Source organism: Mchenga conophoros, linkage group LG17, assembly GCF_057382185.1.
Source record: "Mchenga conophoros isolate Kocher_MC1m ecotype Shallow Benthic linkage group LG17, M_conophoros_male_GT1.1, whole genome shotgun sequence".
In the NCBI taxonomy this organism is placed as follows: domain Eukaryota; kingdom Metazoa; phylum Chordata; class Actinopteri; order Cichliformes; family Cichlidae; genus Mchenga; species Mchenga conophoros.
The window spans coordinates 18,819,078-18,832,360 of record NC_140542.1 but is presented as its reverse complement, the minus strand read 5'-3'; the positions used below and the strand labels follow the sequence as shown (position 1 = coordinate 18,832,360).

At 38.1% G+C, this 13,283-nt stretch overlaps 1 protein-coding gene across 2 annotated transcripts; it reads left to right on the top strand.

Annotated features, from left to right (window-relative positions):
- Positions 1-399: 399 nt before the first annotated feature.
- On the top strand, positions 400-9,493 carry LOC146555356 (uncharacterized). 2 transcript variants are annotated; one of them, XM_085250834.1, is made up of 8 exons: positions 400-474; positions 2,203-2,321; positions 2,404-2,592; positions 4,923-5,066; positions 5,159-6,160; positions 7,532-7,690; positions 8,138-8,233; positions 8,312-9,493. In XM_085250834.1, the coding sequence occupies exons 4-8, from the start codon at positions 5,064-5,066 to the stop codon at positions 8,630-8,632; spliced, it is 1,581 nt and encodes a 526-aa protein (XP_085106960.1). In that variant the 5' UTR covers positions 400-474; positions 2,203-2,321; positions 2,404-2,592; positions 4,923-5,063; the 3' UTR covers positions 8,633-9,493. The 2 variants fall into 2 exon arrangements, with proteins under 2 accessions (XP_085106960.1, XP_085106959.1); XM_085250833.1 differs by lacking the exon at positions 400-474 and adding an exon at positions 499-1,210.
- Positions 9,494-13,283: the final 3,790 nt, after the last annotated feature.

Genomic DNA, 13,283 nt, shown 5'->3' with positions numbered 1-13,283 from the left:
CATCTGAAAAAGATAAAGCTTCAAAAATTAGTCAACCTTCAGGCAAAGTTAAAACAACTACAACGGGAAGATGGATACAAAGGTAATTCTGAGATTTAAAAAAAAAAAAAAAAAAGGAACACTGTAAAAAATCAAACTTGCAGTTGTTGAGCTTACAGTCATTTCTTTCACAATTCAACAATAAAAGTTCAGTTGGCCCATAAACTCAAATACATTAAGGGTTTCAACTAATCATTTAACGTTTTGGAGCAAAAGTTGGTCTCAGATGAAATTTATTGCTGGCAAAATGAATGAATTCAAGTTTTACATGAGTTGAAGCTGTTGGCGCCTTTCTGTGCCTGAGTACGCATGCGCATCTCATATTTTTGGATGCTACGGGGTCTACTTTGCGCTTTTGCAAGGACTGAAAGCCACCTGCCCGTCTGCCTTAATGAGAACGTGAGGCTAGGAGCTGTTCATCTCAAGTTTCTAAAGGCAAGTAATGTTTCTTTTATTATATCAGACAGTATATGTTTGAACAGTCTCAATTTGTCTGTTAGAAATATCACAACTGAAGTTCTTCGTATTTTTCCGAAACTTAGCATAGCATTACTTTCTTGGCTAAGAAGCCTTGTGGCTTATGGGTATGTGTTTACTATATCATTTAAGATTCCATGTCACAAACTACGTGCCATGTCACAAAACAATGAAAATCCGACAAACTTCGCTACTAAAGAGTCGCGCTCATATCTGACAAGCCTCCGCGACACCCCCTATGCGTATTTCATGAAGTGCAGTCTGTGGCCGCCATACCACCGAACGAAACAAAATAGGCTGGCTCACTCATGACCAACGGCAGCAACCCCCCACCGCTATTTAAATAAAATAAAATAAAGTTCGGGGGCGCCTGCTGCCATGTCGTTTAATTTGTTCGAATCACATCTAGCCAATAAAATGTGTGCTTTAGTTTCTGTGTGAACGGGGTGGTGGAGTCCTCATGGCCAGCGAGCTCCACTAAATGAAATATGAGATGTGACAATATAGTTTATATCGATATAGTCTACATTATCATTATACTCGTGGAGCCGCAAGTTTGCCTCTCTTTCGTCCACTTTTGTCTCTACGCTGTGTTACTCCGCCTCTCTCCTTCACTGAACACAACTCCCCCTCCCCCATCGCTTCACCTGCAGGCAACGACAAGATGGACACGGCAGCTATCAAAGAGGAGCTGGTCGGTAAAAAGAAAACATTTGAAGATTACTATTTTAGTACTGTCAGCGTAAAGTTAATGCCATAACTGCATTAACGGGGCAAATCTCCGTTAACTAGTTACCGCGGATCACCCCGTGCGTGGGGCTGGGTGGCGTTAGTGAGCTAACCGGGCTAACGCGTTGACGCACGGCCTAAAATCCTTTCATCTCAAAAATCGACAGTCTGCCTTATGTATGAATTCTGGTTGTGCTTACTGACCTCGAACCAATTTTATGTGGTACACAGCTTAAAAAAATATGTCAAAAAATGTTTTGGTACGACTTTGGTAAGCTATGAAGCTGCACTGCTTGATGGATTGTTGGAGCATTACGGCTACCGAGGAGCCTCGCAGAGTGATACGTACTCTGCTTCAACGTAATATTACCATATTATGTGTGTAAGGACCATAAATGGCGCCTGTAAGAGACACGGTTACAAAGAGGATTTCAAACTCCAGGCTGTCAGTTGCGCAGTAGAACTTGGAAACAGAGCAGCTGCAAAATCTGTCTTTGTTATTATGCTCAGCATCTTTTATTTTACATTTTGACTGCACAATTGTGAGCTTTTTGTTATGCACAAAACAACATTGTTTTGGTTTATTTATGGAGCACCATTAATAAATGCACTGATAATTTAAACAGATGCTTCAGGAGTTTTATCCCACTCATACTCTCAATCCAATGTTTGTCATTCTAAGTTGTAAAACCAATCACACAAAATTATCCTTGGCTTACATAATACATCCCAGTATACTGTTGGTGCATTCCATGTAGAATACAATTTGTTAATAATAAATTAAATAAATTAAACATTTGATGTAATGTATGTTTTGTAAATTATTTGTTTTACTGTGTTTCACATGGCATTTTACAAGGCAGAATCAGCTCACTTTAGTGAGCCAAAAAAATTCTTAAGTAATGTCAGGAAGCTGGTATTTTATTTTAAAACTAATTGCTATTTTTATTTATTTAGAGAATTAAAAGCCAACTCCAGACCACTGCTTGTCCTGATTTATGAGGGACTGATGAGGAGTTGGTAAGGAGAGGAATCAGAACAGGAGTGCCTGCCCCCCGCCCCAAACACATTATCAGGTAATGTAACTTTGGTAATTTGAGATTAATTCAGGTTTCTTTTGAATTGTTGACACTGTCCTCTCCTCTCTTCTCATTATAGCTTTTGTATGCAGTGCCAGTTCTGCTCTTTTGTCTGTTCAAGCCAAGAAGTACTCTTAAGACATCACCAGCTACGACATAGAAGAGGATTTCATTTGCCCTGTGTTTACAGTGACTGCGTCTGTTCGTTCAGGACACGAGGGGCATTGAAGTCTCACCTTAGCAGATCACACAACAGGGCTAAGAAAAGGCAGGAGATCTCAACATTTTTTTGTGATTTTTGTGAATTTAAGGAAAACTGCTCACAGCATACATTTATTTCACATATTTTAAGGCACTTAAAAAAAATCAGACTGTATCCTGTCCTTTCCAAAAATGTGACTATGCTACCAACAATTTAACAACCTTTACGTCACACACAAGCAGAAAGCACAAAAACTCAAAAGATATAAAAAACTGTATTAGACTGATTTCTCATGCAAATGCATGTCCTAGTGAAAGTAGCTCCCCTGATAAATCCTTAAATACCTCTCAGGAGCCAGAGACATTACCAAGTGGTTCAGGTGTAGCATCAAGTGATAAAGAGGACAATGAGTTTGTAGATTACCAATGTCTTGAACATAAAATAGCTAGACTTTTTCTATGCATGCAAACATTGTTACATGTTTCTAAAAGTGCTTTGCAGAGAATTATTGAGGAAATTAGTGACATTTTAAAATTTTCTCAGGTTCATTCATTTCAAAGAATCAAACAGGTGCTTGCTGAACAGAACATTGAGGCAGATGATGATGTAATTAAAAATATAAATGATGCACTTTTCAAAACCAACCCATTAATTATCTCAACAGAACCAAAAGGTGCATTATCTACTGATTACAAGAGAAATATTTATTTCAAGAATAATTTTCATGTAATTGAGCCTACAGAGTACATCTACAAAGCGAGAACTAGAAATACATTTGTTTATGTCTCAGTAAACCAGGTCTTGGAGAACTTATTGAAAGAGAAAAGTTTCTTTGAAAAGTTAGCATTTGATAAAGAAATTAGTGAAGGTTACAGATCATTTAGAGATGGGCAGTATTTCAAAAACAACAAGCTTTTAGGATTGCAAGATACTTGCATTAGTTTAGCTTTGTATATTGACGACTTTGAAATATGCAACCCTTTAGGAACATCTCGAAAAATTCATAAAATAACTGCTGTCTATTGGGTTGTACTCAACTTATCTGCAAGGTTTCGTTCTACATTACACTCAATACAGCTTGCTCTTCTTGGTAAAAGTGTAGACGTTAAACAGTTTGGGTATGATGCTTTTCTTTATCCACTCATTGAGGATTTAAAATGTCTTGAAAGCACAGGGGTGTATGTTGAATCTTTAAATAGTTTTTTAAAGGGAACTGTATTTTGTGTCTGTGCAGATAACCTTGGGGCTCACAGCCTTGCAGGCTTTTTGGAGTCCTTTAATGTCGACAAATTTTGTCGATTTTGTAGTATTGATAAACATCAGATTGCAGCTCTTGATCCTACAGAATTTCCATTAAGAACTGTGGAACAGCATAACATTTTTCTAGAAGAGCTTGAGGATGGTCAAAGACAAAGTGTGTGTGGTGTCAAAGGTTCCTGTGCCTTAAGTGCGTTGTCCTATTTTCATCCAGTCACTGGATTTCCTCCAGATATATTACATGATTTCTTTGAAGGTGTTGTCCCTGTGGAATTGTGTTTGTGTCTTCAAGATTTAATCAGAAAGGGTTTTATTACATTTGAAGGATTAAACAAACGTATAAAATCATTTCCATATAAATTCTCTGATAATCTCAACAAGCCACAACAAATTACAAAAGCCAGTTTTGGAACAGGAAGAGTGAGTGGCAATGGACATGAAAACTGGACACTTTTGCGTTTGCTGCCTTTTATCATTGGGACCCGTATACCAGAACATGAGCCATCATGGGAAGTATTGATGGACCTTAAGGAGCTTGTTGAAATTGTTGTCTCGACAACTCTATCAGAAGAAATATTGTCATACTTGGACACCAAAATATTGGATCATCGACGATTACTGATAGAGACTTTTCCTGATTTTAATTTGAAGCCAAAACACCACTATATTGAACATTATAGTCATCTTGTGCGTTGTTTTGGTCCCTTAGTTGATTTGTGGACTATTCGATTTGAATCTAAGCACAACTTTTTCAAGAAAACTGTGCATGATGTCCAATGTTTTAAGAATATACTACTAACACTTTCTTCAAAGCATCAACAAATGATGGCATACTTGTTAGATGGTCACAGTCTTTTTAAACCAAGTCTGCATGTTGATAATATTGACACAGTTGACATCTGTTTCTTGAATGAAAATCTTCAGAAGTGCTTGAAACTGAAATATCCACAGGTAAAAGCTGTGTCATTTGCTAAATGTGTTTATCTGTATGGGACCCAGTATGTTAAAGGCATGATCATTTCATCAGGACAACTGAGTGGACTACCTGAATTCTACAAGATACTGAACATTTTGGTAGACTCTGGGAAAGTGTCATTTGTTGCTACAAAGCTCTCCTCTTGGTTTATGGAACACTACAGATCATATCGGCTTGACAGCAGCTACAAAGATCTGGAAATACTTGACCCAGAAGATTTGAATGATTACCACCCTTTAGCTGAATACTGCGTAGATGGACAACTGATGGTGACACCTGTTACGTGCCTCCTGCATTGAAAGTGATGGTATGTATTATTCATAAATAGTTTTCAGTTGATTACTTTGAATTTGTCAATTATTTAGAATTGCGCCCTTTTTTTTTGGTTTGTCTTCACAGGCCCTGTTACTGCGAGTCCACGTCAGTCCAAAACTTATCAGAAAAATCCAACTGTCCACTGTTCCAGAATCTGTGAAGCAGCTTCAAGATGAACTACAAGCAAAGCTTGGACTTGAAGGTGACTTTGCAATACAATATGAAGACCCAGATTTTGGGAACGCACTTTGCAACCTGATGGATATTAAGGAGCTACCTGCTGGACGGGCAGTGTTGCACCTCATTTGGGAGGAAAATGCATCAGCCTCGCCACCACAGACTCCATCTGATCATAGCGCTATCTCATCTATTGATACAGCCAGTGTGAGTTCAGCATCTTCTTTCAGCCCATCCTCATCCACAAAGACCTACATGCGTAGCACTTCACAGTGGCCAAATCCATTTCCTATCCCAACCTTTTCCTATGATGTAGCGTTAAAACTTCGCAAGGGCAATGAGGTATATGAGAAAGCAGGGGCAAATTTAAGTGTAACAAGAGACATCAAGATGGAAATTCTAGACAAGTTGGCACAAGAAATGTTTGCAATCAAAGCGTACCCTGACAAGAATGAAATAACATCTGTTGCACAGGAGCTAGTTTCCAAACATCCCTGCCTCAAAGAGCCTGGCAATGGCACAGGATATGATGGTTGGGCAACAAGCATTAAGTTCAAGCTTGGCAACTACCGTTCCAAGCTAAGTAAAGCTGGATGTAGTGAAGTTGCAGTCAATCGAAAAAGAAGAGGGGAAGAAGATGACAGTGGCTCAAATAGATTTTCCTTAAAGAAACCAAAGCGAGGTGAAGTCAACTTTATCCCTGATGGCCCAGAAAACTACAATGATGAGTCTCTTGAAAATGAAAGATGCATTTTGGAAGATGAAATGAAGAAGAGGGATAAGAACATGGCACTCATCACCCAAAAGATGGACATCACATTCTCTCTCAGGAGGAAAGAAGTTGTGGAGATGCAGCCCTTGGTCAAGGAAATGCAGCTCAGATGGCCAGCTCTCTTCTTGAAAGAACAGGTAAGATAATCTCTTAAATATTTAAAGGAAAACTTCCGTTTTTTTTTTTTCTTCTTCCCTTTTTCCCCAGTGTGGTCTTATTTCTAAAATGGAAAACGTTCATTTATTCACCCAGAAAAATTTCAAGGCATTTGGAGTTGTTAGAAAGAAATTTTAATCCCAATGTTACGAGTCAGTCGTTTTGCAAGAGAGAGCTGAGCCACGGTTATGGGGAAAGGATTCACTGAGACAACTAAGAAATGCCTGAATTAAGCCAAAAACCACTCTGGAGGGTTTTTAATCTAAGGAAATAACATTAAAATGTGTTTAAAAGCTCCAAAAAGTTGATTTTACATGATATAGGACCTTTAAAAGCATCTGTTTGTATCACTCCAATATCTTGTAGAAAAGGTTGAAGGCTCGCGATGAGCTAACAATGCTAGTGGTAAAATATAAAAAAAATACTTGGCTCTAAAAATATGAAGCTAATTTTGGTATTACCAACAACTATTGAAGTGAAATCTATTTACTTGTCAACTTGCTGTGTATAATAACGGATTGCTTTTATTTCGCTCTTCTCTGGGCACCCAAAGCGCTTTACAATTCCACTACTCACTCACTCTCACATTCACACATCGGTGCAGGGAAACCACAGTTGTAGCCACAGCTGCCCTGGGGTAGACTGACAGAAGTGACGCTGCCATATCGCGCCTCTGGCCAACACCAGTAAGCGGTAGGGTAAAGGGTCTTGCCCAAGGACACAACGACCAGGACAGAGAGAGCTGGGGATAGAACCAGCATCCTTCCGGTTACAGATGAGCTTCCCAACCCCCTGAACCACGGTCGCCGCAATGACGTGTCTTCACTGGGCATCTAGAATCTTTTGGTGCTGACCCTTAGCAGGCAACAGCCATGAAACTCACAGAACAGGATTGAGAAAGCCACTTACGTGTTATGAAAGTATACAAATTTGACCACAGGATGTTATTCTTACTTCATTCCTACATAACTATAAAATTAATGGAATTTTTTCAATGAATTTAAAATACAATTTATTGATTTATTTCTTTTCTGCAATGAATCCTGTAACAATTGAAACCATTATTTTGTCTTATCAACATTTGATTAGGTATTCTATAGACTTACTGTAAGATCTGCCGATCAGATTTTTCTTGGGTTTTTTTTTTTTGTTTTTTTTAATACGTCAGTTATAATTTGTACCACCACTACCACTAAAGGAAAAAAAAAAAATCCAATCAAGGCCTGACCAATAGATCAACCGAGACTAAATGTTTTGAAATTAAGCTCTTTTAACCAAATTTGAAAACAATGTGATTTTTATATAATGTACCTTTAAAAGTTTTCTTCTATATTTTTTTTGTTGCTTTGTAGATTTGTGCGGAATTCTCACGCATTACCACCAAGGATCTCATGGGGACCTTCTTGACTGCCCTCGACACTTACTCACTTCGGCTGATTAAGCTGTATCGAATTAGAAAAGCTGCTTTCCGCAATGACATGGATTCCCTGTTGCAGAAGTTTGATGAACAGGTAATATATAAAAATGTATTTGTGTCTGGTTTATGAGGAACCTGAAGTTCCCACTGTAACGAAAGATACTTTATTAAATATTTACTAAATTGATGTAAAAATTGTTAGTTTTCAAAAAGTGTGTCCTGAATGGGATTATAAGCTAACAAGCAGCGCTGTGTTTGGCAGATTGCAGGTCATGACAGACAGTTCAACTCTCATCCCACTCATGGCACTTTTTGTTATAAATGTTGTAATAAGTGTGCTACATTTGTTGCACATCAAAATTACTTAAAAAATAAATAAATAAAAAAAATCTGACAAAAACATGACCAATTATCTGTAATAACTCATTTCAACATCTTATTTCTTAAGGCTGTATTTTGAGCAACAACACTTAATGTGTTTTAAAAACAAAATGGTAGGTTTATAAATGAGACTGAGTCTTATTTGATTTCCTTGTTTTAGGTCTCAAACATAGTCCAGCATCGACGAACCATCAGTTTGGAAGGGTTACCGATATTTGTTCACGACGACGAGACCAAACTCTTCTTAACATGTCTGGTGAGTATGCAAATCTACTCAATCTTCAGTTTTGGTTTTCAGAGACTTATATGTACTGTTGTTTTTTATTTTGCATAGGATACAGATCCAGTTGAGAGGGCAACCCGAGGTGTTACGGTGGGCATCCTCACTGTTCTGGAGGACTACGTGGGACCCAACTCGCAGTCCACAGTGGTCAACACTGCCATTGTTTTGGAAGAGGACATTATTCTTGATGATCTGCCAGACCTTCCCACTGCCTTTGCCTACTTGTTTGGCCTACTTTATGGGCTCAACATGGAGTTTCCCAAAGAACTCAAGTACACATTTGAAGCTGTGCAACACATTTTTATGGAGTTGACATCTACCTGTTCCCAGAGGATAAGAAGCTTCAAAACCAAGCTCTTAACCAAAGTCTAACCTATTTGACAACATGTTCAACTCAAATACAACTTGTGTAAAACAGAATGCAGCAATTTGTTTTGATTTACAGTTTTTGGGTTTTGTGGCAAGTTGCTCTGAAAAAAGTTCATTTCTGTCTTTAAGAAAACTAAGGTGCAGAAAGTTCTGAATCAATGTCTTCTGTTCTAACTTTACTTAATGTGGCTTACATGACTGATTGCAGATTTCATGTATAACATGTTATTATAAAATGTTGAAAGGTTTTATTCTAACTTGAGCTGTTTTAAAAAAATTTTATAATCTGGTTTTAGGTACATTTGTATTAGTTTTATAACAAATGTGGCGCGATACTGAACTTCACAGGAAATTGGAGTGTTGATTACTATTAAAAGACAAGTGGTGGAAAAATTTGTTTGAAAGTTGTTTGCTGTATGGAAACCAGATAGAAGTTGTTCACATCCTGCCATCTGATGTTTTGAATCCGTTTGTTAGTGACTATCTATCAAGATAGGTTTGATATTCTGTCTGACAACACCACCTTTAAAATTGGATGAGTAACATTTGTTACAAAAATTTGACTTTTTTTGTGTTTTTGGAAGGACTTTATTTGTGGCTGAATGTTGTCAGTATGTTAAAAATGGCTGATCTCAAAAGTCAACATTGTCAGTGGTGCAGTTGTGTTTGAACACAAAGTTATTTGAAAATCAACTGTGTAAACATTCATTGGTACAACAGGGAGCACCTCATGAAAACTATGAAAGATACTTTTTCTAAACTTTAGGAAATTGATTGGCAAAACAAAAAAAAATATGTTGTGTAAACTTTAGGAAATACGTTGCCGAAACTAAAACTAATACCTTTTGTAAACTTTAGGAAATACGTTGCCGAAACTAAAACTAATACCTTTTGTAAACTTTACGAAATACGTTGCCGAAACTAAAACTAATACCTTGTGTAAACTTTAGGAAATACGTTGCCGAAACTAAAACTAATACCTTGTGTAAACTTTAGGAAATACGTTGCAAAAACAATAAAATATGAGTTGAGAAAAAGGACAATTATTAATTTTGTCAACACAAAAACATTAGCTAAAGCAACTTAACTTATAATTTCAAGTTTAGGAGATATCCATCAGAACCTAAAAACGTAAATGCAGTCGGTTGCCTTGAGTTTTTAAGTTTTAGCAACGTAAACTATTTACAGCAATTCTGGCACGGAGATTAGAAAAAAATCTTACCTGACATAATAGACCTGGATCAGTGTGGTTTCATCCAACAAAGGCAAACACTGGACAACATAAGGCGTTCCCTACATGTTATTGAACAAATAAACAGAGATGGGGTCCAGGCAATGTTGGTGGGACAGGATGCTGAGAAAGCCTTTGGTTCAGTGTCAGGGACCAAGCAGTAAAGCATAAAGGACACAGGTGGTTTTAATTCAAAAAAGGGGTTTTATTGACACAAAAATATGAAAACATATTTAACAAAGCCAAAACTTAAACAGGCAGACCAATAAAAGAGGTCAACTCAATAGATTAAACTCAAGATAATAATTAACAAAACCTTAACCAAACATTTGATAAACTGACCTGCTGAAATGTAGTGATGGGACGTTCTGTATCGAGGCTTCGGAGCGTGTGTCGAGTAATGGAGGGGGCGTTTCCGCGAAGCGCGTATCGAGGCTTGCTTCATTTATGGGAGGAGCTGAAAATGATGACGTCCGAAGCCTCGCTGCCCGGCTGTACCACGTGACTGGTTCATGAAGTGGTTCGAACTTTGCCGCGAGATATGACAGCGATACAAACCCCTCAGACTTCATTAAAAAATGTGGGTGTTTGATGGAGAGTTGCGGTTAGTGAGAGTTTGGAGACAGTTTGGAGGTTTATGAGAGTGAGGAGAGAAAGTCAGGAGAGAATGGAGCCAGCTAAAAAGAGGAAGATGTCCTCCCCTGTGTGGGAACATTTTGATCTTATTCCTCCCAACAAGGTATGTAAATTTCTACAGAAGATGTATTTTCATGATACTGATGGTGCAATACAATTTATGTTAAGCTGTCTTTACTTTTGTACAAGGTGAAGTGTTTGCTATGTGCCAGGGAGCTGGGATATAACAACAACACCTCATCCATGCTTAGGCACTACAGAGCTTTGCATGAGAATAAGGGGAACACCGATTGTGGAGCAAGACCAGGTGAGCCATCAAATGCAATGATAATATAGCATGCAGTAATGTTACTAAATGATATAACAATATTATACAACTGTTATAAGTTACGTGATATTTATATTTGTGCTTTGTTTTTGTTGTCTTTCCTCAGGAGAACAATCTCAAATAGATGAAGACCTGGTCAGCATGGTGATTGAGGACTCACAGCCATTTAGCATTGTGGAGGACAAAGGATTTAAAAGATTTGTTAAATCATTAAATCCCAGCTATGTTCTCCCCACTAAAAAGGTCGTAAAAGCAGTGAAAATTTAGTTTTTACAGAATAAAATGTGAACGGGCAGGACTGAGGCTCAAAGCCTCAGTGTGTAGCTGTCCATACCTCAACGTTACAAAAGCACAACTACTGTCCACACCCCAACCACACCTCACCTCACAGTAAATGATCATTTCCATTTCAAGCATTTCCAAATAATCATTTTCCATACTGCCACTATAAATATACACAGTATACTGCCATCACTACAATATACATGTTTTACACACTCCTTTTGTTGTTGACATTTACAGGCTGTGTGCAAAATGCCACACTCTTCAAATTCATGCCAGCTATTATTTTTACGTCCAGTAGGTGTCCTGCTAGAGCAAATGAAGCTTCATGAAGCTTCGCGTTGGGGTGAACCAATTGGATGAAAAGCTTCAGTGCTTCATGGGGCTTCATCTGCCCATCACTACTGAAATGACACACAGGGGGACTTAAATACTGGTTTAGCTAAACCAAATGACACACACGGGGGAAAACAAGATGGCTGCCATATAACCAACTAATACAAAACATTTAAACAAACATGAAACACCCCCCAGGCAATGAAGCATGTGGTGCAATCCAATTAGGCTGTCAGTAGTACTTCAGGTCTCCCAGCCCTTTGCCACACCTTTTGCCAGACAGGAGGAGACACCAACCCCCAGGTAACTCAAACAAAGAAAGATGTATTAATATAACATAAAACAGAACTTTGACCTTGCAAGGTTAATATGTGTGCACGCCATATAAACATTGGAAGGTGTGATGGAAAAATAAATACATTTAATAAAGAAACAATATTGAACAATAAATAGAATATTTTAAAGTAGTGACTGTAAATTAAACTAAAGCAGAGTTCTGAATGAGCTGTAGTTGTCTGACTGATTTTTTAGGTAGACCTGTAAAGATGCTGTTACAGTAATCAAGCCTACTAAAAATGAATGCATGGACTAGTTTTTCCAGGTCCTGTGGGTGGCTGTAGCTCAGGTGGTAGAGCAGGTCATCTACTGATCGGAAGGTTGGTGGTTCGATTCCCGGCTTCCCCCTAGTCTGCATGCCAAATATCCTTGGGCAAGATACTAACCCGAAATTGCTCTCCGATGCATTCATCGGAGTATGAATGTGTGTGAATGTCAGTTGTGCTTGTGCGAATGGGTGTGAATGGGTGAATGCACAAGTTGTGTAAAGCGCTTTGAGTGCTCAGAAGAGTGGAAAAGCACTATATAAGAACTAGTCCATTTACCCATTTAAAGTGAATCAATGGGTGGTGAGGTGTGGAGCTTACCATGTGTGGCATGCCATCACATTCAGTCAGATGGCTTTTTCTTTATAGGGTACTGAAGACTTTTGGTTTTCACAATAAATTCATTTTAATAATACAATCCCTTTACGATAAACCAAGGGCTCGCTTGAAAGTCAATGGAGATTTATCTGAATCATTTACTCTAGAAAGAGGGACCAGGCAGGGTTGTCCAGTCTCACCACTTTTATTTGCACTTTATATTGAGCCTCTTGGTCAGTTTATAAGAAACAATACCAAAATTAAAGGTATTGTAGTTGCTGGGGAAGAACAAAAAGTTGCAATGTTTGCAGATGATGTCTTGGTCTTTTTGAAGGAACCTGAAGAATCATTTGAGGAGTTGATGTCCTCTCTATCCATTTTTGGGGAACTGTCTGGTTATAAACTAAATGGTAAATGGTAAATGGCCTGCATTTGTATAGCGCTTTTCTAGTCCCTAAGGACCCCAAAGCGCTTCACACTACATTCAGTCATTCACCCATTCACACACACATTCACACACTGGCGATGGCAAGCTACATTGTAGCCACAGCTGTCCTGGGGCGCACTGACAGAGGCGAAACCTAAACAAAACACAGGTAATGATACTAAACTATACAGCATCTAACACTTTACCAGGTAATTATAATATAAATTGGGAAGCTGAAACACTTAAATACTTGGGAATAATTTTAACTAAGAATATTTCTAATCTATCACAAGTAAATTATGGTCCCTTGTCACAGGCCATAAAATTTGATTTAGATAGGTGGAATCTGGTGCCTTTCTTAAATTTAAACTCAAGGATATTAGCAGTGAAAATGAATGTATTCCCAAGACTCCTCTATTTATTTCGAATTCTGCCTGTTGAAGTAAGTCAAGCACAGTTTGGGGAATGGGACAAATGGATTTCGCGCTTTATTT

Coding starts and splice junctions, on each gene's coding strand:
- LOC146555356 (XM_085250834.1), top strand. Junction 6,161..7,531: donor CTCTCTTCTTGAAAGAACAG/GTAAGATAATCT, acceptor GTTGCTTTGTAG/ATTTGTGCGGAATTCTCACG. Junction 7,691..8,137: donor TGCAGAAGTTTGATGAACAG/GTAATATATAAA, acceptor TCCTTGTTTTAG/GTCTCAAACATAGTCCAGCA.